Here is a 22,423-nt window from a genome sequence, read left to right on the forward strand (position 1 = left end):
GTCTTGCTCGGCTTGGAGATGGGGGGCTGGATAGACCCCCCTATGCAGGGATGTTTTGACCTTTCAAGTCTGGCTTTGGGCCGGGAGGAGTTTGGAGTCGTGGGGGCCCTTAACTTTGGAGGGACCTTGAAATATGCTTTTAAATACCACATGGAGTTCAGTGTTGACCATGGAAAAGGGGCTGATCTGTCGAGAAGGGACAAAAATATTGTCAAGCTGGAGTCTCCACGAGTGAATGGAGCAGAAGACAAAATAAAGTACAGGTATAAATATGAAGAAGACCTGCGGAAGGGACATGGAAGAGATTTAAGGGCCTCGGACATAAGGCTACCAGGTTAATGAACTAGATGGATGGGATAGAAAGGACTGACAAAACCCGAGACCAGGAGGAAGAGACGTTGGATGAAGATTGGAAGAAAGTTTTTAAAAAATTATTTAGGAAAGTTTTGTAAAATTAATGAGTATTAGAAGAATGTTGGAACGAAATTATTTGGCTTTAGCAGAAATGTTAAAAAGAATTATGTAAGAATATGTTACGGTTACGAGAAGTTGGTATAAATAAGATTTAAGTTTTAAGTTTTAGGGTTTTTTATGGTAAGATAAAGTTAAAATAGATATAGGTAATTTAATGACAGAATATTATGAAAGATGGAAAGGATTTGCTGAGATAATTAACAACTAGAATACAAAAAAGGGAGGTGTGAGGAGGTCGATGAAATAAGGTAATGACAGTGTAATGGTTTTAGGGGTTGCTCGTGCATAAATTGCCGCCACTCCTGGCTAGGTTACCTGGTTAACCCTTTCTGACTGAACAGCCTCCAGCATCGTGACTGTCTCAGTCGCTGGCAGAATCCGTCAGTGGGCGTTTCTTAAACCTTTTCCAGCATAAAAGTTGTTTGACGCCAAGTCTACTCCTACTCTACCTGCGCGGAAGTCTTCTGCGCAGGGAGGGTGTGGGCAGCGGAGGACCTGTGCTCTCCCTGCTGGTCTCCGGCGAAGAGTCTTGGAGATTCCTCTCCGATTCCCCCATCTGCCCCCCTTCTCCACTGGTGTTATGCTGATTTCCTTCCCCAGGAGATGGGCTGCCTCTCTCCCTACTGGGACCCTCTCCTGCATCCCTTTGGAGCCTTCCCTCCGCCTCTAGCTCCGATGGCAGTTCCCTGACAGACAGTTAAGGATTTGGGAATACTGGATCTGTTTTTAAATTTTCTTTTGTTTATTCTTCTTTTTTGATTTTGATGTATTATGTGTTTTGCTTTTGTTTTTTGATTCTGATGTGTATTGTTTAATTGTTATCTGTTTTTTCCTTGTTTTTCCTTTTTTTCTTTGTTCTTTTTTGTAGTTTTAAAATTCTCAATAAATATCATTTTTTTAAAAAATTGAAATAAAGCCGCTGAGCAGCTGATCGGCAAGGGATCAGGAGGGACATAAGGGACTCTAGAGATAAAGGAGGCTGCCTGGGAGGGGGGAGGTAAAAGCACATGGATCCTCAGGATTTTTGCATTGGGTCACCCCAAATTCACCATAGCATGTCTGTGGCCACAGCATGAACCACATAAATAATACATCCACTGTTTCATTCAGAATAATTTTTTTCTTGTTTTCCTCCTCTAAGAACTAGGTGCGTCTTATGGAGCGAAAAATAATTTGGGTGGAAAGCACCTGCAAATCATCGTTTCTGTATCTGTGGCTAGGAAGAGGTGGGAAATATTGTTCATTGTGTGCTATATTGTTCCCTGTACAATCCTGCTCTTTGTTGATGGATTGGGATAACTACACTACATAGCAAGCTTCCATGTTCACCTTAGTCAATGGATCAGAAAGAATTTCAGTGTACAACATGGAGGGGGTGGGTCCTGTTTGCTGGGGACCTCCTGTGGCAAAATGCATTTCTGTGCTGTTTGTATTTTCCTGATGGCCGATGGTTTCTAAATTCGACTGACTGGCTGACTGATCTGCTTTGCATGCCAAAAACCAGAGCTCCAGTCTGCAGACAGGGCTGGGAAATTCTGAAACTCTGGAGAGCTGCTACCAGTCAGGGTTGACAAAACTGAGTTACCTGGTGTAACTCTGTGTAAGTCAGTATTCTATGCTCCTCCAGAGATGACTGGCTTTGCCAACCACACAAGTCCTTGTGGAGCCATGGGTCTCCAGGTTCTGAAATAGATCCCTGGCTGTGGATGGAAGGCTTAGCAGAATTTAGGGTGGACATTTTGAACCTGTTGAATCATTTCCAGAGGGGATCAGCCTTGGGCAACTTGTGAGGCTTGATTCTTAGCCTCAGTTCTTCCGATCTGTAAAACGGGAGCCTCAAAAAATTCGTGGGAAGCAGGGTGAGATAAGGGTGGTGAAATATCCTATATTCTGAACCTTCTATGTGTACAGTGGCTGGCATAAATCACCTCTGATGCCTTCAGTTTGGGAGGAGTATTTGGTTGACTATGGAGGGGAGCCAGTTCGCAGTCCTTTGGAGAGGAATATGAGCCTTTAATTATTCTGATTCTACAAAGATGATTTATGTGCAATGCTTTCCAGGCACACCTATAACTTCGTTATTATTATTCCTGGCTGCTCTTTTGGATTTTCTTTTTAAGGCAAGGGTTTAATTGCATGTAATAGGGTGGATGGTGAACAGCCCGATAGACATCTGTCATGAGCAATTTGGGCATGGCAGATCTTGCCTCTGGCAGGGAGGATAAATTAGGCGCTGTTTTGCACTACCAGGCTCTATGGCTACCTCTTTCATGTTTATTAATATCTATTTCTATTTATTAAAATATTTCTCTACCCCATCTCATTGACAACAACAAGGCTGGTGTACAGGAAAACAGACGTACAATAAAATTACAACTCAGCTGCAAGGTCAATGGAAAGCTCAGTTTTAAAAAAATTAAAATGGCGGTACAAGTTGCAGCACAAGCAGCAAGTGCTGACTGCCACAATTCAGAGAGGAGCCGGTTCTACAGAGAGGGCAGGACTCCCTAAGATTCTACGCACAATTTGTGGCCCATCAGACTAAATACAGCTCACCAGCTACATCTGGCATGCTTTTGAACAGCTGCATGGAACTGCTGAGGGAGGTTATCTGGAGATTTGGGGGGCAGTGTCATCAGTATACTGATGATATACAACTCAATCCTTTTTCTTCAAATTCAAGGGAGGCTACAGAAGTTCTGAAAACGCCCTGGGGTCTGTGATGGGCTGGAATTGCTGTTGGCCAGGGGCTGAGCCAATGAGAGGTTAGATGCTCATCTTGAGATGGATTACTATCACCTTCTCACCTTGTGATGTGATTTGTGCCGTTATCATCCTCCCTTGATCATCCTTAAATACTTGTTTCGGGTCTAACTTAGATTTAATGTATCATACCACTCCTCTTTTCTTTGTTTTATCTGAGGTTATAAATTCCATTCCAATTCTTTTATTTATCAACACTTTTCTGTCTTTTAGCCACATGAGTTTCTTGTAGGCAAACTATATCCAAATTTTGTTTTAAGATTGCATGTTCACTTTTATTCCTTTTTGTTTTACTATTTAAAACATTTACATTCCAAATTAATATCTTGAGATCAGCCATTCTGATATTTATCTTTTAATTAGAATCTTGTTTCTCTCTTCTTGAATACCTGTAATATCTTTGGCCGTTTCCTCTTCCTCACCTCCTGTTGCTCCCTGTTCCCCTACCATTGGTTTAGCTTTTCCTCTTTTTTATACCTCCTCCAAAACTTCTGTGCCTCGTCCACGTCTCTGCATCTCTGTTTCTTATTTTTGTGTGTAAAAGAAATTCCTTCTTGGACTTCTCATCTATAAGGTATTTTATTGTTTCTCAAAGGCGTCTGTTAGAAAGTTATAATTTATGCATTTTTCTTAAGAAGACAGGTTGGAATTTCCTTCCTCCAGTTTGTAATCTGTTTTGGTAGTTTGTATTATTCTGTCTTTAATTGATCTTGAATTAAAAATCACCAAACGGTCTCCTGGTAATTTCCTAACCTTTACAAAATTTGATTTAACATGATAGATCCTGTCAAATGAACCATCCAGCTCCTCCTCTATATTTCTAACCATTCAGACAATGTGTTAATTAAATACTCTTTTACATTCTCCTCCTCTTGCTCTGGGACTCCTCTAAAAAGTAAAATCATCTCCCGCTGCTTCATTTCCTAAGCCAATATTGCATCCCAGCTTGTTTCCTGAGTGGCACAGACAGGTATGAGGTTATGATAAAAACTGGGCAGGAAAACAGAAGGGTGTTTCAAAGAGGAATTGTTTCTCTTTGTGTGATCAATCAATCAATCAATCAATCAATCAATTGGTCTCCGAGTCCTGACTATTCTGAACCTTAATTTGGAGCAGACTGACAATGTATAATCAAATTGACAGATATTACTGAAAATGACTGAAGCATGTAGCTGTCTCAAGACCCCTTCCCAGCCCCACATGTTTTCTTTTCCTTTTTTTCTTGGAGGAAGGTCCCCCTGCCCATTAGGCTATACTCTGTGTATGCAGGCATGTGTAAGGGATGCTACCCTTCTGAGTGTGATCAGCTCTCCATTGGATGGAGGGGACAGGGGAGAGAAAATGATCATATAAAAACAATGGCATGTGGAAAGGGAAAAGTTGAAGCGTAAAGGTTGATTCCTAGAGAGAAAGGCAGACCACACAGAAAGCAATGTCTAGAAACTTCATTAAGTTCTCTACAAGTGCTCTCAATTCAAATGGAAACCCAGCTGCCCTGCAGCTGCTCTTTGTGGCACTAGGAAAGCAAGAAGCACTGCTCCTGCTTGCCCACGTTTTCTGAAGACCTCCTTCTGGGCAGGCCAATTCTCCGTCTCACTGCCTTGCCATGTTGTTTTTAGCATGGACAGGAGATGTTGGCTGGGTACAATCTTTGGATTGATCCGACCACCGCAGCGTCTAAATAGCTCCTCGCTGGCCACCACCGCAGCGTTTGACACAGCCACGTCCAAGTCACCCTGAAGGTCCAGGAGAGCTGCAATGGAAGAAGGAACATGAGAACCACAGCAGAGTCCTCCTGGATCAGGCCCATGTCCTGCGTCCTCTTCTCACAAAGGACAACCAGATGCGCCCACAGGAAACCCGTAAGTGGGACCCGAGCACAAGAGCCCGGTTCCCTCCTGTGGTTTCCCGCAACTGGTGCTCAGAAGCATTTCTGCCTCTCAAAGCCATCCAAGTTGGTGGCCATCGCTCCCTCCTCTTATAAGCTGGTTATAAATCACATAGAGATATTTAAAGAGATAAATTCAAAGGAGGGACAGGGACAGATCTTGTCAGGAGCAAATGCCCCTCATGATAAGGACAGAAGGAGCTGCCTGGAACAGAGTTAGGCCCATTGGGTTGCTGAGCTCAGTATTGTTTACGTGGAGGAGGTTTCCAGGACTGGCCGTTTTTTGATGTGGAGATGAGGAGAAGTGACACATACGGACCCCCCCCCCTTACCACTGGCTCTGCTGGCTTTGGCTGATGGGAGTTGTAGTCCAACAAGATCTGGAGGGGGCTGGTGTACTGGACAGGAGAATGGCAAAGCAATGGGGTTGCAATGGCAAAGAAAAGCAGCCGGGGAAGTGAGCTGGGCTCCCTGGGTAGCGCATGCCATTTTATGGGGTGAAATATGTTTAAAATATGTTTTTGGGTGTGAGGAATTAAAATCTGCGATTATTTTTGTGACTGAACAACATTTAGCATGGTAAGTCTATGTCTGATGAAGAAGCAGAAAAAAAAACGGCTTTCGGAAAAACCAAAGAATTTTAACTTCTGAAGATGTAAGGTAATTACGTTAATACTGAAATAAAAATAACTAAGTTCCTAGCAATCGTTTGTAATGATTTCTATGCAATTTTACACTCATTTCACTGACCAAGCAAAAGCAAATCATATGCATTTCACCCAAACAACATCTGAATTCCCAAGTCATGTTACAACGTTTTAGCACCCCTCGCTTTCTGATTTTGAAAGCTGAAAAATTCAGCACGCCCTACTGTGACAATTCATTTCGCCTTGGCATTGCTAGGTCAATTAATGCCAGGCGTTAGAGAGAGAAACAAACACTGTTTCTGTTCAAGTCCAAGTGTACAGAAACAAAACTTTTGTTGTTAGGTCTAATCCACCTATATTATATTTTCCCAATGCAATTTCTTGCCCAGCACAAACTCATCAGATTTCCCGTCATGTTAGTGGCTAGAAGAACATGGGAATCACAATCCAGAAGGGAAAGGAGACTGCAGGGGCTGATAGTAACTAAAGTGAGATAATCTGGGATTAATGAGATTGGAAAAAGTACTCCTGTGGTGAAAAGATCCCTGCAAGGAAAAGAGCCGGTTTGATCCTTACCCAGATAAATGTCTTCAATTTGTTTGGTGCTCACCAAGTCGGGTTTCATATACTGTGCATTGCACGCTAGACAGATCAATAGAAAACGATCAGTTCCTGCATTTGATACTTGGTCCAGCTTAAAAACATTCATCAGACCTGAGGCACAGAGGCTGTTGGTACTCTATAGAAGGGGCTAACAACTTCTGGATCACTTTCACAATTTGCTGGTTTAATTGTAGGAACCTAGGAAGCTGACGGATGCTGGGTCAAAGCATTGGTCTGTCCAGCTCAGGACTGTCTACACTGAATAACAGGGGCTCTCCAGGATTCCATACAGGGGAAATGGTGTGGCATAGTGGGGGCTACTGGGGGGATTGCCCCAGGCACAAAAAGGTTGAGGGGCGCGTCTCTGTTTCAATACAGGCAATCTGTCAGCATCGCCCTTGAGCCAGTGCCACCAACTGGACTCATCCACTTCAGCCCCGACTGGGCTAGGCGAGCTGGGTAGCACTTCCAGAGACCACCTTCTGCACAGGAACAGGTCAAAGTGCTGTGGACTCACAGCTTAGAGTTGTGAGCACCGGATTCACTTCCACAAGAAGACAGTCGTCGCACAGCAGAGTCTAGCAGAGTATATAAACAACTCGGAGAGCAGCTCTGTAGAATAACTTCTTTATTCTATCTACAACTATTATACAACTATATACAGAGCTTAATGAGTCTAAGCATAAATGAATGCTGCACTGCACTGAGTGTCTGCAGCTGCTCTTAGCAGCAACCTTATCTCTACACACCATCTCTAACACTCAGTCTCTCTCTCTCTCTCTCTGACACTGACTGACTGACTGACTCGGTGCTGGAGCAGAATAAGTAGAGAGCAGAACACGCCTCCTCCTTTCTGGAGAATCAGCAGACTCCTCAGGAGATTCTTGGATATGGGAGGAGTGAAATCTCCTCACAATCCTCATTTTGCGTGGGAGTTATGTTCCAGACCCCCACACGCATTGGTAAAGCATTCCACCCCACCCTTGTTCCGCCCTGCCGTACCCCACCCCCATTCGACCCTTGCTCTGCCCTTTCAGTGACATCTTAACGATGTTTCGGTGACGTTTTCAGGCCACTTCCAGTGTGCGCGGTGCACCAATCGCAAGAAACTAGTCACTGTATTTAAAAGTGGTAACCCACCCTGGGACCTTGGGGCATGGGTCAGGTAAACAACAACAACAATGGAGAAGCGCCTGACTTGCTGTGGGCAATTGGTGGAAAGAAATTGCTTTCTGGGTGCAGCCTCCCTTTAGCGCTCTCCTTTGGACAGAGTTAGGCAGCGCATGACACCTGGAGTTGCATCCCTGCCTCTCCGTCTCCAGGTTTCCCAGCTGAAATCCCACTTCTGGCTCATGCCCTGAAATCCCCTTTCCTCTCAAGAGACTTGTTTTCAGTTACCTATCAATATGGTCGCCGCCTCGCCTGCTCTTTAGGTATTCCATCATCTGCGTGAGCATGTCCGGCAACCTCTGCCTGTATCTCCACAACTGGGGGGGGGGGGGGGAGTAGACAGGAAGGCAACCGAGGTGCCAGATTAGTCTTTCATAACACTCCAGCTTCTTAACGCATTTCTATCCCTCGTGGTGGCCAAACAATACTTGAAAAGTATGACCTCATTATTTCTGAATTGGCCACCCACAGTAACACTACTGACTTTATATAAGGCAGAATCATACTTCATGCCCAAGTATTAAGAGCACAGAAAATTTTAGTTGGTTTAGTTGGTAGAACTATGGAATCAGAGCAGAGCCACCCTCCATGAATTTGTCCAATCTTATTTTAAAGCCATCCAAGCTAGTGGCCAGCTGTGCGTCTTGTGGCAGTGAGTTCCATAGCATAACTGTGGATGTGGCAGTGTTGCTGGGCCTCTGTTTGCGGCTGTGCTACACCTAGATAATAGTGACAAAACGTCTTAGAAGACATCTGTGGTGAAGAAGGCAAGGGCAAGCTGGTGGCTGCGGCCGGCTGATGCAACAGATACAGACACAAGGAGATGAGAAGGTAGATGCTGCAGCCACATACCCTCCAACATTTCTCTGATGAAATGAGGGACGCCAAATTCCATAATGATAATTTGACTATTTATACCCCATCCATCTTAGTGGGTTGCCCCAGCCACTTTGGGCAGCTTCCAACACACATAAAACCATAACAAAACACTAAACGTTAAAAAACTTTGATATACAGGATTCCTTCAGACGGCTCAGAGGTCGGATAACTCCATACCCTCCAACAGTTCTCCAGTGAAAATAGGGACATCCTAAGGAAAAGTGGGACATTCCAGGATCAAACCAGAAATTGGGATGGCTTCTCTAAAACAAGGACGTCCCTGGAAAATAGGGACACTTTGAGGGTCTGCAGCCACAGCTGATCCAGGGAGATGCACATCAATACACCACAATGGCATAAAACTGGGGGGTTAATTTAGCAGAGGGAGAGAGGGATGAGCCGCTAGGAGTGCTGCAGCTGTTGCACAGCATCTGTCTAAGAAAAATCAAAACACACACACACACACCCATTTCTCAAGAGTCTATTTTGCAGAATTTCATCTAGATATTCTTCCACTTCCTCACCCAAGCCGTGATCTGGGGCATTGTGGTGGATACAAAATATGATAGTAGCCAGGCAGTAGAATAAAATAAGCCTGCAACTCCCACTGCCCACATCAAACACACACAGTTTGGGAGGAAAGTAAGTGAGTCCCAAACTTAAGAAATGGTGGGAAAATTTCTTCTCCTCTGAAGAAATCTGGTGAAAGAGTCTGGAGGGAACAGTTGACCATGTTAATTTTACTCACAATGTACTTGCAGATAACTGAGAATCTGTGGTAGAGTCTGTCTTGCTGCACAGACTCAAAGATGTCAAAGGGCAGCTCCCCCAGTTTCAGGAAGGTGACAATTGTGTTAAGGACAATTCGACACTCCTAGAATTGAAAGGAGGGGTGACATTTTACTTCACATCAAGCCTTAGGCTTGCAACAGCTTTGAAAATATACATATCTGCATTGAGGCAGCAATGCAAATAAAATGCAGACAGTAACCCAGGTAGGGTTAAAAACACAACTAGCCCACTGGGAATTAAACCCTGAGAGCTCACCTAGGTTTTTAACAAGCATCAAAACGCCACTAATGTAGGGGCTCACCTGCGCTCAGAAGGGAAGTGATTCCATAGAGAGGAGCCACCCTGAAAAAGACCCTCCCTCGGCTTACTGGCTGCTAAATGAACCTCCACCAGGCCGGCCTAGTCAGCTGATCACAGTGACAGCAGGCTTAGCTTCCAAACCCAAAAACTCAAACCTGGATGTTTCAGATGGTGTCTAATGACCAGGTTTTAAAACCAACCCTGCAGGGCTTCCACTCCTTAAAGCTAACCAGCCTGGATCAGAAGACTTCCAGAACCGGCTTCCTTGGAAGGTGGTGGCCTCTCCTTCACTGGAGGTTTTTAAGCAGAGGTTGGAGGACCATCTGTCAAGGATGCTTGAGCTGAGATTCCTGCATTGCAGGGGGTTGGACTAGAGGACCTTGGGATCCCTTCCAACTCTGATTCTGCGGTTCGATGACTCTGATGGTTCCAACCTTTTGCAGAGCAATCCCAACCATAGCATGGTATCTGCAAGGATCTCTAACTTTTCTGACCTCAGGTGTGGTGATGACTCAGACCCCAAGCACAATTGAGGCCCACCCATTCAAGACCAGCCTATGCATTACTTGATCTGTGGGGCAGCATGGGATGATTCTCCAAGCCCTGCTGGAACACGCAGAGCAACGCTCCTCGTGTGGAAATTCCCAGGAAAGGGGAGAGTTTCTCAGCTGCAACAGATGCTTCGAGGACCACCCAGCATTGGTATCGTAAGGGGTTTCCACAGGCAGAGAAACATTGCTCTGCGTTCCAGCTGCGTGCGACAGTTGCCAGGGAGAAGCAGTTTGCCAAAGGGGCCAGGCGATGCCCAGATTGGCCCTTCCAGCCTCAACCTACCTCTCCGCTCACAGGGTCGGTCAGCTGGATTATCAGGGGGACGAGGCTCCTGATGACAATGTCCTCCACCCTGTTTCTGTGCTCTTCCTTCACGCCCCTCAACAGCATCCCAAAAAGAATGATGGAGCAAAGGCTGAGCTCATTGTCCTCCTGAGGAGAGAGAGGAGGAGAACGCCAGTCAGTGCCAAGTGCTGTGCAGGGCAAACCCGTTTCAGGGAGTTTAGCTGAGGAAACGCTTCTCGTTCACTACGGGTCTGGTTGTTTGAGGGTGTTAGCCGGGCCCACACAACAGGGGACCAACCCCGGTGGCCTTTGCCCGCCACCGCCAAGGAGCTTAACTCCTGAGTTCATCTTGGTGCATCTAAAGTTGTTCCAGCATCACCTGCTGGCAGACAAAGTCACCTGAAGTGCAGGTGAAGCAAGGCGTCTCGCAGATTAGGCCAGTGGGATCACTTGTGGGGGGGTGGCAGAGGGGGGCTTGAGGTATAAATGGGGCGTGTGTGTGGCACATGGCGTGGCATGTGTGCATGACATGTGCATGTCACACAGTGCCTGCCCCCTCAATTGCAGGGGCAAGACGGCGCAGCTGGTGTTCTGAATTTCACTGTGTTATTATCTTCTTTATTTTTTCCTATAAGTCTTTATTAAGGTTTTTCCATAAGGAAAGAAACTGATCTAAATAAAAACAGAAAGAGCAACAGAAATGCAGAGTCTTCTCTCAAGGGCAGCTCTTAACCCTTGTCTCACCAGGAAAGAGGTCAACCCTCCCAGCCTCTTCCCTTCCCTGTCTCTCACTCAGGGTCCTTCACCAACAAGTCATCACCTTCCTTGGAGCCCAACATGGGCGTAGCCAGGATTTATGTTGGTGGGGCAGTATTTATGTTGGGGAGGGGTGTGTGGCAGAAGAACCAAGCTATCTGTGATGTGATTGGTCAGTTAATTAAGTATTTTTATTTATTTATTTACTTGATTGAAGTGGCAGTTGCCCCCCTCCCCCGTTGACCATGCTCAAAGAGCCCAATAATTAATGGCCCTGAGCAAAGGACACCAAGGAAAACAAAAGGAAAAGAGAGAAGAAAGAAGATGAAAGGAAGGAAGGAAGGAAGGAAGGAAGGAAGGAAGGAAGGAAGGAAGATAAAAATGAATTTCGATTTTGTGTTATCATCTTCCTTAGTGGGTCGTGCAAACCTCTATTCTGAATGCAGTCGTAACTTGGTTCTCAAACTCCTTGGTACTCAAATGCCTTGGTTCCCAAATGCCAAAAACCTGGAAGTATAAGCGTTCCGGTTTTTGAACGTTTTTCGGAAGCTGAACATCCAATCAGAAGCTTGCACCAATCAGAAGCCGCGCCATGGTTTTTGAACATTTCAGAAGTCAAATGGACTTCCGGAACGGATTAAAGTTTGAGAACCAAGGTACCACTGTATTTGGCGCTTTTGTTTTTACTATTTATTTTTACATTTTTGTTTTTGAGGCTTTTTCGGTTAATTAGTCTTTGTGACTGTGTGGAACCCAGTTCAGCTACTGATAGATTGATTGTGTGACTGTGGAAATGGATAAAAGCCCCCCATCCAAACAATGACTATCATCAGTGCAGGTAAGAAAAAAAATTATTTTAATTTTTATCATCTACAATACTGTCTTATTTATTTTATAGTACAGTACATTGATTATTGCTTTCATTTTATGGATCAATGGTCTCATTAGAGAGTAAAATACATGTTAAATTGCTGTTTTAGGGGTTGTTTTTCAAAGTCTGGAATGGATTAATCCGTTTTGCATTACTTTCTATGGGAAATAATAATAATAATAATAATAATAATTTATTATTTATACCCCGCCCATCTGGCTGGGCCTCCCCAGCCACTCTGGGCGGCTTCCATAGAAACCAAAAATACAGTAAAATATCACACGTTAAAAACTTCCCTGAACAGGGCTGCCTTAAGATGTCTTCTGAATGTCAGGTAGTTGTTTATCGCTTTGACATCTGCTGGAAGGGCGTTCCACAGGGCGGGCGCCACTACTGAGAAGGCCCTCTGCCTGGTTCCCTGTAGCTTTGCTTCTCGCAATGAGGGAACCGCCAGAAGGCCCTCAGCGCTGGACCTCAGCGTCCGGGCAGAACAATGGGGGTGGGGACGCTCCTTCAGGTATACTGGACCGAGGCCGTTTAGGGCTTTAAAGGTCAGCACCAACACTTTGAATTGTGCTCGGAAACATACTGGGAACCAATGTAGGTCTTTCAAGACCGGTGTTATATGGTCTCGGCGGCCGCCCCCAGTCACCAGTCTAGCTGCCGCATTCTGGATTAGTTGTAGTTTCCGAGTCACCTTCAAAAGTAGCCCCACGTAGAGTGCATTGCAGTAGTCCAAGAGGGAGATAACCAGAGCATGCACCACTCCGGCGAGACAGTCCGCAGAAAGCACACCTTGGTTTTGAAACGCTTTGGTTTTTGAATGGACTTTTGGAATGGATTAAGTTTGAGAACCAAGGTACCACTGTGATTCTTTTCACAGTGTAGGGGGCACTGGGGATGAGGCTATGGAACCAAAGGGGCAGCCCCCCCCAAATGTTTGGGAAGCACCAGGGCATGGAGGAAGTCCATTTCGAGTAGGCTTGTTGACTTACATCATTGAAGTGTTTCAAGAGTTGAAGGTAAAGGCTGCAGCCGGCCAAGCTGTATTCCTCCCCATCCAAGTGGTGGAACATGAGTTGCAGGCACTTAATGGACTCTTTGGCAATACTCTTGTCCGGATTGTAAGCGCAGTTGATCAGGGGTGAGATGAAGGGATTCAAGGACTCTTCCTGAAGGAAGCAAGGAAGCAGGTGAGGGAACACGGTCACGGCAGAGAAGTCAGTGCACGCAGACGCAGTTTGCACCCAAAAAGCCACAGCGTAAGCGTTACACAAAAGTAAACAACCCAAGCGGGTGCTCTCTCCTGAGTCCTTGTGCAGGGTGGGGGCCTCCAGTAGGGGAAGGGGCCAGAGCGGGAGCGTCTGCTTTGCAGGCAGAAGGTCCCGGGTTCAAGTCCTGGCATCTCCACGCAGGGTTGGGAGAGACTCCTGAAACCTTGGGGAGCTGCTGCCGGTCAGTGTGGGCAACCCTGAGGTAGCCAGACCATTGGCTTGACTCACTTGAAGGCAGCTTCCTCCCTATGCTGGTCTGCACCTGAGAATAAGGCTACAGCAGAACAAATTCAGAATAGTGCGAATTTTGAAATACGACAGTTCTCATTTTGGAAACTGCAAATGATGTAAGCTCTCACTTAAACGTGACCCAAACAGAATTTGTTCCCTGTCCAGAAGGTGTGTGTGTGGGAAACCTGACATGGCTTCCACCTGTATCTTGAAGAGAGGTTTGAGCCACAGTGGGTACTGCTTTTCACAGCGTGGATGAAAGCCTCATTCCTACAGAGGAAGCAGCTTCCCGAGGGCAAAAAGTTGGCAGCTCTACTTGAAAAACCTGGGAGATGCCCCAGAGTTGGGAAATCTCCATCCATGGCTGATGGGCTCTGGCCTGGCTTGGTGGATCGCAGGTTATGCAGGGCATCTGAGACACCCTGAGATTTGCAGGCAAATGGATATATCCCCCCATATCACACTCATCTCTAAGAGGCCCTTACTCATCACACTCCAGTGAGCAGTCCAACAGGCTATCTACGACCGGGTTCAGGCGCTTCGCAGCAAGGTTGACTACAGCTGTGAGTGTCTCATCCTTAGTGCGGGTGTCAGGGATTCTGTGGAGATGGTTGTAAATCTCCTTCACAACGATGGGCAGCTGGATGAAGATAAAAGAAGACCAGAATGAGAAAGTGTGGTGAACATCCCTAGAAAATAGCTAATTCTACATCCGAAGAGAACGTTTAATTTAGAGGAAACCTGCTCCCCCCTGCCTCCATTTTGAGCCTTACATCTTCCATGTCCATCCCACATTCCTCAAGGAAGGAACTCAGCAGCTTCCCTGCAGCCTGAGAGACAACTCTGTCTTCCACTGTCAGGTTGTCAATCACCTTCAACACGACTTCGTTGATCTGGCTGGGCGTGAGGTGCTCCCCAAAAGCCTGGCACAAAGAAGAAAGACGAGGGAGTTTTCTTCTGCTCCGCATCTGACCACTTTTCAGTAGTCCAAGGGACAAACCTAGTGAAAGACACATCCACTCTGCCTGAGATGACCCTCAGGATCCCTTCCAACTCTCCAATCCTGATTCTATTTAAATGTTTATTTAAGTAAAGTGGTCCCTCAGGTTAAGAACTTAATTCGTTCCGGAGGTCCGTACTTAACCTGAAACTGTTCTTAACCTGAAGCACCACTTTAGCTAATGGGGCCTCCCGCTGCTGCTGCGCCCCCGGAGCACGATTTCTGTTCTCATCCTGAAGCAAAGTTCTTAACCTGAAGCACTATTTCTGGGTTAGCGGAGTCTGTAACCTGAAGCGTATGTAACCTGAGGTACCACTGTAATTGAAAGATTTCACAACAAACAAAACTAAGAGTCAGGTGACGCCTTCCTATTTTTGATCCCCATCTAAAACTGGTTATGACATTGAAACAATCTAAAGTCAGACTAGAAAATAAGATAACTGTTCTTGCAGAAACAGAGAGGGCAAGTAATAGTGGATATCAGTTATATAATCAATCAATGCCAAACAAAGTCAGATTAGGTGGGAACCTGCAGGCTGTGTGTTTATTTCTTAATATACGTCAAAAACATCCACCACAATGTTAGCATAGTCCAGGCTTCCTCAAGCTCAGCCCTCCAGATGTTTTGAGACTACAATTCCCAGCATCCCTGACCACTGGTCCTGCTAGCTAGGGATCATGGGAGTTGTAGGCCAAAAACATCTGGAGGGCCGAGGTTGAGGAAGCCTGGCATAGCCCATTGGCTTGGCAGTGCCTCATGAAACGGGCACCAAATGGGTCAACTTTTCATACTCTTTTTCTGCCCAAGGTGGCAATGTATGGTTCTCTCTCCTCCCCATTTTATCCTCATGAGGTAGTTTAGACCGAGAGACCGTGACTGACCTCATGAGTTTCCTGGCTGAGTGGGGATCTGAAGCCTAGGTCTCCCAGCACCTGGTCAGTCTCTCTAGCCACTGCACCACACTGCCTCTCCTCGATCCAGCAAAGGTCAGACATGCAGGGAAGCAGCTCTCCTCACCGCAGTGGCCCATCAGATGCACAGCTAGGGCTACTCCACAATTCTCCTGCAGGATCCATTGGCCTGGCAGGTTGCAGCTTGTAATGTATACAGATCTCTATCCAGGGCTCAGTTGTGGCAGTGCCTGAGTAGTTTGGGGTTGGGATCTATCTATCTATCTATCTATCTATCTATCTATCTATCATTTTGTGTAATGTGACCTTTTAGAATACAGTCATACCTCGGTTTACAACCACTTCAGGTTGCGTTTTTTCACCTTGCGGACCACCGAAACCCGGAAGTACCGCTTTGTGCATGCGCAGAAGTGCTGAATCGCAACCCGCGCGTGCGCAGACGCAGGTTGCGAATGGATTTGATAGCTTTGGCATTAAATGTGAACTGCTCTGAATCTCTCCCTCATCCCCTAGAAGGCGTGGGCTGCTAACTGAGAGCTGGCTGCGGCCTTAGCAAGAAACAGTCCAAAAAGCCACACCCACCTTGGCCACTTTGGAGATGTCGGTGTAGAAGATGGCGGGCCCAGGGATGAAGAAGTCTTCTCGGAACCATTTGACCACGTTGCCTTTCCTGTTCTTATGCCTCATCTCCACCTTCTTAGCTAAACGGGGTCAGGGATGGGGATATGCAGGCAAAAGAACACAGCATTAGTGCTCCCTGCACAAACCCCGTTTCCCCACTGCGACCCACAAAACGATTCTCAATTTCACCTCAAAAATTATAATTCAGAACTGGGCAAGGTTCAGAAGGGGGCAACCAAAAGGACTGGGGTGGTTGCAGAGCTCTATGGTCGCAGCATTTGGGGGGTTTTCTGTTTACAAAAATGGTGAGGAAGAGGAGACACAATGTATGGCAAGGGGAAAGTGGAGAGAGAGAAAGCTTTCTCTCTCTCCCTCTTAACACGAGAACTCCTGGACCTCCAATGAAACTGAAGTTTCAGGATGGTCCTCCTTCTTGCAGTGCACAGCTCAACTTTGGAACTCCCTGCCACAGGAGGCACTGATGGCCACGGACCAAGATGGCTTTCAAATTCATGGAAGAGAAGGCTACCCATGGCTATTAGCCAGGATGGCTATGCTCGGCCTCCACGGTCAGAGGCAGCAAAGCACAGGAGAAGAAAGAGCTCGAGTTCGAATTCTGCTTGCTGGTTTCCCAGAGGCATCTGGTCAACCCCTGGGGGAACAGGATGCTGGACTGGGGTGGGCCACTGGTCTGATCCAGGCGGCTTTTCTTGTCTTCTTCAGCAGTGAATCCCTCCCCTCAGACTGACCTCTCGTCTCTGGCCAATGGGGTGTTTGCGTTAGGCCAGGGCTGGCACGAATTCTGGCCCTCCTGAGCTCCCATCACCCCCAGCAGCAGCCAGCATGGGCAACACTCAGGGATGATGGGAGTTGGAGCAGCCTCTGGAGGGCTGCAGATCTCCCACCCTGCGGCTTGCAAGAAACACCCCCTTTCCCAGCACCCCCCTCACCCATTTTGGCTATCATGATGTAATGGAGATGGTACAAGGCCTCCGCTGACTGCAGACCAATCTCCTTCACGTTGTCTGCGAGGTGAAGGGACAAGAGCCCCACCAGCTGTCCAAGAAGGGGGAAATCCGGGGATATCTAGGAGGTGGAGACAGAGATGCACAGTCAGCCCTCGTCCCACAGAGCCCAGCAAGAGAAAACCGTCTGGCATGCTTTCAGGCAGCAAAGGTGGCAGAGGAGCGCAGGGCAAGAGATCTGGGCTTAGGTGGCCCACCCAAGGCTTGCCCCAGGGCTTTCCCCCCAGCCAGAACTCACTGGAACTCAGTTCTGGCACCTCTCAGGTGGGCGCTATTGCCATTATAAGAGAATGAGGGAGGTGAGTTCATGGTGAGTCCTGGCACCTCTTTTTCTAGGAAAATAGCACTGGCTGGCACCTTCCCCGGGATGGCCAAGGCACACTGCTTTGGGGAGCAGGGGAAAATCCATCTAGTTCACACCTGAACTTTCCAAAGCAATACGCCAACCAAGACATAGGCTTTCCTTCAAAATCCTCGCTTCCACAAATTTGGCAATGCAGTTCTCCAAACCACCACAACAAAACGCAGACGTTACGGGAAAAGGTATACAGAAATGCACAATTCATAAAAGCAACATGCTTGAATCCTGGGTAGACCAAGTCTCTTTTTACCTGTCTAGTTTCTGGTACCCCTGGACACACCTTGGCAGCTAGAGACCCAAATATCTTCTAGGGCTAGGCGTGCCTTTTACCAGCTTTGTCTGGTTTGCAAACTATGGCTCTTCCTAGACAGGGATAGCCTGACCACTGTAGTCTGTATTTTGGGAACCTCAAGGCTAGATTACTGCAATGTATTCTGGGGGGGGGGGGTGTCTGCCCTTGGATCTGCTTCACAGGCTCCACCTCGTGCAGAGTGCTGTGGCCAGATTGCTGGTGGGGGCCTCGGGCTGAGAACATGGGACACCATTGTTAAAACAGCTGCATTGGCGGCCCATCTATTTCTGAGGCAACTTTAAGGTCCTTCTAGTCATTTACAAAGCCCTGACCATCTGAGGTCCAGGCTGCCTCAGGACATCAGGAATTTGTATATCGCAGCTTGATCACGGAGAACATCTATGGGAGTATTGTTAAACCAGAGGGAAAGGGGGAGAGATGCTAACTTGCTATGTTATTATATATCTCATGCACAGATGCAGAATCAATTTAACACCCTGGCTGAAATTTCCCAAGAGGCATCCCTCTGTCTGAAGTTGGAAATAGCAAGATGAACCAAATGGGTTTCTTAGCAAACCCAGCAAAGCGATTCTTCTGTTCTTATGATCTACATAGGTCAGGAAGGGAATTTCCACACACAACCCTCATATTCGCTCGAGGGTTAGACCGATTAGCCTGATTCTGCCCTGAATATACTTCCAGAAGGGTTTTTCCTGTGGGATCGGTGCTGATTAGTACCAGTTATTATTGTATTCACTAATGAATCACTTCCCTCGAGGCACACAACATATGCAAGTTTTAATTTTATTATTTATTTTATTGCATTTACCTCTCAGCTTTTTCTCCAGGGAGCTCAAGGTGCTCCTCCTCCTTCTCATTTAACCCCCACAACAATCCTGAGAGGGAGGTTAGGCCAAGAGGCAGTCGCAGGCCTCCAAGGTCACACTCAATCAGAGTCACTGCTGAGCGGGGGAGTTTGAACCCAGGTCTCTCCCAGGTCTCAGACCAACACTCTAACTACTACACCACAGTGTCTTACACAGCATAAATGCTAAATGTGTCAGTATAAATGCTAGCCTGTATCCCACCCTGTAACCTACCTCCATTGAATCTTAGCTAACCCTTTCCGGATAAAATCTGACAAGTTAAAAACAAGTTGAAAACAAAAACGAAAAGCCTATTGCCAAAGACCCATTTGCGATATCTAATCGGAATGATCTGTTATTGTATTCCTGTGTTTTTATATTGTAAACCACCCTGTGATCCTCAGATGAAGATCAGTATAGAAATTTAATACATTTTACAAAAATCAAATATGAAATTGCAGCGTTAAGCCTTGGTCACTCACATCAAAGTCCAAATGCTCGGAAACATATTTCATTAGAAAGCTGGTGCTCTTGACAGCTGTTTCGCGCTCATAGATTTTTGTGGAGTCAATCCAGCCATTTGTGTGCTGCGGGAGAGAAATAATCATCATCACATGGAAGGACAACCATTAATCCAGGTGTGCAAATTCACAAAGCTTTGGCTACTGGCTGGATCAATCATGCCGGGACCATAGAGGGGACAAATTGCAAAAAGGGGTTGTTTTGTAAAGGAGAAAGTTTGCTGCAATTTGTTCTACTTTGTTGTTGTTTTATACCCCACCTTTTCCCTGACAGGGACTCAAGACAGCTTACAAACAAAATAAGAACAACTTGAGATGTAGAAAAAAGAAGCCATTAAATGAAACACATTGAACATTAATAGAATTAGAAATTAATTGGCTCTTGGTTTGTTTTTGTTTTATTGTGTATTTTGTGTTCTCATTTGCATTTTCATGTTGTGAACCGCCCTGCGATTTGTCATTTGTGTGTTTGTGATAATTACAATAATACAACATACACCTCACCACAGCCATAGTCATGGAATGCAGGAAGCATCCTTAGACCAAGCCCAGCCGTTGATCCACCAACCTTGGTGTTAGCCACAGGTAATGATGATGGGCAGTTGGCCCTTCTTTTCCCAGCCCCACCTGGTGATGCTGAGGATTGAACCTGGGACCTTGAGCATGCAAAACAGAACCTCTACCCCTGAGCCACAGCCCTTCCCCTAATGCCATCAGCAGAGGACTTATCATTGAAAGGAAACGAATGTGTGCCTTGCACAAGCCTTCCTAGCAGAACAGAGGCCCATTTCACCACCAGCATCCACAACCTGTGAGCTGGCCACAGATGCCCCTTGTGCAATAATTTCAACAGGATCTGCTGCCTCCCCCTGCTCTGACATCTTGGGGGCTCCCTTACCACTAATATATCCTGCAGCGCCTCCAGAGAGGGGGCCTCTGACAGCAAGCTGGTGAGCATGTTGAGGCAGGCGTTGACCGTCTGCTGATAAAAGTCCTGAAAGCAGAGAAGCAAAAACAGTTAAAAGCTGAAGACCCCCGTGGAAATCCCATGTGCCCTGGAGCCTTCTAGTCCAGCATCCCCTTTCCACAGGGGCCAAGCAATGACCCAGTGGGAAACCCACAAGCAAGACGTGAGCTCAACAGCCCCCTCCTTCCTTGGAGGTTTTTAAGCAGAGGTTGGATGGCCACCTGTCACGATTCTATGGTTCTATGCTGACTGGGGCCAATGGCAGCACATCTGGAGAAGCACACATTCTTCAACTCTATTTCTTTATAAAGAAAGAAAAGTACTTTTGCAGCCCGTAGCCAGAATGAGAAAAGAGGGAAAGAGCCAAAGGGGGGGGGGGCTGTTGTGGTAAGACTTTATTTCTATACCACCTGTCCATTGCCCAGGTGAGGGAACACCTTTTGAATGGCACACAGAAACAAGAGAATCGCAGCAAGCTTCAGTATGTTAGGGCTACTGCAATAGGGCAGCCTTGTCCTCCAGCTGCTCAGCAAATTCGTAACAAATCTTATGCAGGGGTTCAAACACAGCGCTCAGAGTCATAAACATCAAACGTTCTTTGACATACATCAAGAAAGGTTACAGGTCATGGGATATAAAGATACAGGACTCCACACTGGGCTCAACTTCCTTGGGGTGTCCCAAACCATTTGGCCCTAACTATCGTTCTTTAACCTCCGTTGCAATAGCAATCAAATCTTCAGAGGGGGCTGTTGTTGTTGTTGTTTATTGAGAAGGCCTTGTGGCAGCTGCCTCACTGCAAGAAGGGAAGTTACAGGGAAGCAGGCAGAGGGCCTTCTCGGTGGTGGGGCCCACCCTGTGGAACACCCTCCTATCAGATGTCAGAGAGATACATAATTATACTTCCTTCTGAAGACATCTGAAGGCAGCCCTGCATAGGGAAGTTTTAAATATTTGATGTCTTGCTGTGTTTTAATTTGATGGAAGCCGCCCAGAGTGGCTGGAGTAACCCAGTCAGGTGGGCAGCATATAAACAAACAAGCAAAGAAAGAAAATTAAATGCAGTGTAGGAGGGAGGCATGAGAATCACAAAATGCAGGCATGCAGGAATCATTTGTAGATGCATTCTAGCCAAAGGTTAAATGCAGTTAATATTGAAACATGATTAAAATCAAAAATACACACCCAAAGTCTCTGGTTGTTACATCATTGTGATGGGTCAAGTGTCTGTGGTAGCATTATTTGTAGCTTACACGGCCCAGACTCTCTGCCCTCAAATCCTTTAACCTGGCAACCCCATTTTCCTCCATTCATATCCCTAGGAGGTCCAGTCACCTGGCTCTGTGATGATTGCATGGGACTCCCGGCTTTGAGCTTTGTAAGCTTCAAGGACGGCAACGAAAACACCTTCTTGATGCTTTTCTTCACTAGCTCAGACCGAAGCATGGAGTCCATAGGTGGTCTCACGGCACTCACAATACAGTGACAAAAACATTTACTGCACAATATCAGGTTCTGAAATGTTTCCAGATATTGGGAACCATCAGTTGCAATGCCCAAGTTAAAGAAAAAAGCATGCAACATTTCTTGGGGTCAAAGTCACCCTACCAAATATATTTTATTGATTGGTTCCTCTTCCTGTCTACAGATACTGCACTGATAGCCTTATCTGCTTCCCCAAGCCAGCATATGGTCCAGGACATCTAGAGGGCATCAGGCTGAGGAATCCTAGTTCACGCTGCACAACATCAGACCAGGGTGGATAAAAATCAATGATATTTTTTTAAAAAAAAAAATTGATTTTTAAACATTTAAATAGGATTTCTATGATTTAAATCAGATTTTTTAAAATTTAAGTTGGATTTTTAAAGTAAAATGCTTTTGGAGGAAAAATCTTTCTAAAGATAGTTTTCTATTTTAGTTGCATTATAGTCCAAGGCTATTCCTGAGGAAATAAGGATTTGTTTTACGTTTTTCATATGTGCTAAAACTCAGTGTAATTTTCTATTTTTTAAAAAATTGTTTAACAACATCAGTTAACAAACATGGATACATATGCTATAATGTTATTGTTTTAGTTAAATAAATTATTTAAATGGTTATTAAATGATTATTTTTCTCCTTAAAATAAACTACAGCAGAAAAGTTGTCCAAATATACACAGTTAACTTATTAAACCTCAAAATAATTTCATAATTATCGGTTTATGCATTTCTAACAGTATAACCAAATCAGTAGTTTTTGATATAACTGCAAAAAACAGCTCTGAACATTTATTATTCCCAAAATCTTACTGGCTAGTGATATGAATCGTGATTTAAATTGATTTAAATCAACTCTACCCTGCATCACACACACCTGGGGAGCTGGCTG

General features: G+C 45.8%; 1 protein-coding gene and 1 long non-coding RNA gene across 3 annotated transcripts; one reads left to right on the forward strand and one right to left on the reverse strand.

Annotated features, from left to right (window-relative positions):
• Positions 1–1,680: 1,680 nt before the first annotated feature.
• On the reverse strand, positions 1,681–21,519 carry LOC308458732 (maestro heat-like repeat-containing protein family member 7). Of its 2 annotated transcripts, XM_080973654.1 has the most exons (13): positions 21,386–21,519; positions 19,982–20,077; positions 19,045–19,149; positions 16,969–17,104; positions 15,980–16,098; positions 14,259–14,408; positions 13,971–14,125; positions 12,976–13,152; positions 10,351–10,500; positions 9,173–9,298; positions 7,774–7,862; positions 6,349–6,414; positions 1,681–4,990 (listed from the first exon to the last, which is right to left on the reverse strand). In XM_080973654.1, exons 1-8 carry the CDS (start codon positions 21,503–21,505, stop codon positions 13,140–13,142), a joined length of 894 nt encoding a protein of 297 aa, XP_080829780.1. In that variant the 5' UTR covers positions 21,506–21,519; the 3' UTR covers positions 1,681–4,990; positions 6,349–6,414; positions 7,774–7,862; positions 9,173–9,298; positions 10,351–10,500; positions 12,976–13,139. The 2 variants fall into 2 exon arrangements, with proteins under 2 accessions (XP_080829780.1, XP_080829781.1); XM_080973655.1 differs by lacking the exons at positions 1,681–4,990; positions 6,349–6,414 and having other exon boundaries at positions 7,366–7,862.
• Positions 19,123–19,586, forward strand: LOC308458803. Its single transcript, XR_013977680.1, has 2 exons — positions 19,123–19,200; positions 19,358–19,586. It is a non-coding gene; the product is annotated as an uncharacterized lncRNA (long non-coding RNA).
• Positions 21,520–22,423: the final 904 nt, after the last annotated feature.

This window comes from Podarcis pityusensis (genome assembly GCF_964106645.2).
Source record: "Podarcis pityusensis genome assembly, chromosome: 11".
In the NCBI taxonomy this organism is placed as follows: Eukaryota; Metazoa; Chordata; class Lepidosauria; order Squamata; family Lacertidae; genus Podarcis; species Podarcis pityusensis.

Coding starts and splice junctions, on each gene's coding strand:
- LOC308458732 (XM_080973654.1), bottom strand. CDS start 21,505: ATGGACTCCATGCTTCGGTCTGAGCTAGTGAAGAAAAGCATCAAGAAG. Junction 20,078..21,385: donor TGCAATCATCACAGAGCCAG/GTGACTGGACCT, acceptor CTCTGCTTTCAG/GACTTTTATCAGCAGACGGT. Junction 17,105..19,044: donor CCGAGCATTTGGACTTTGAT/GTGAGTGACCAA, acceptor TCCACCTCCTAG/ATATCCCCGGATTTCCCCCT.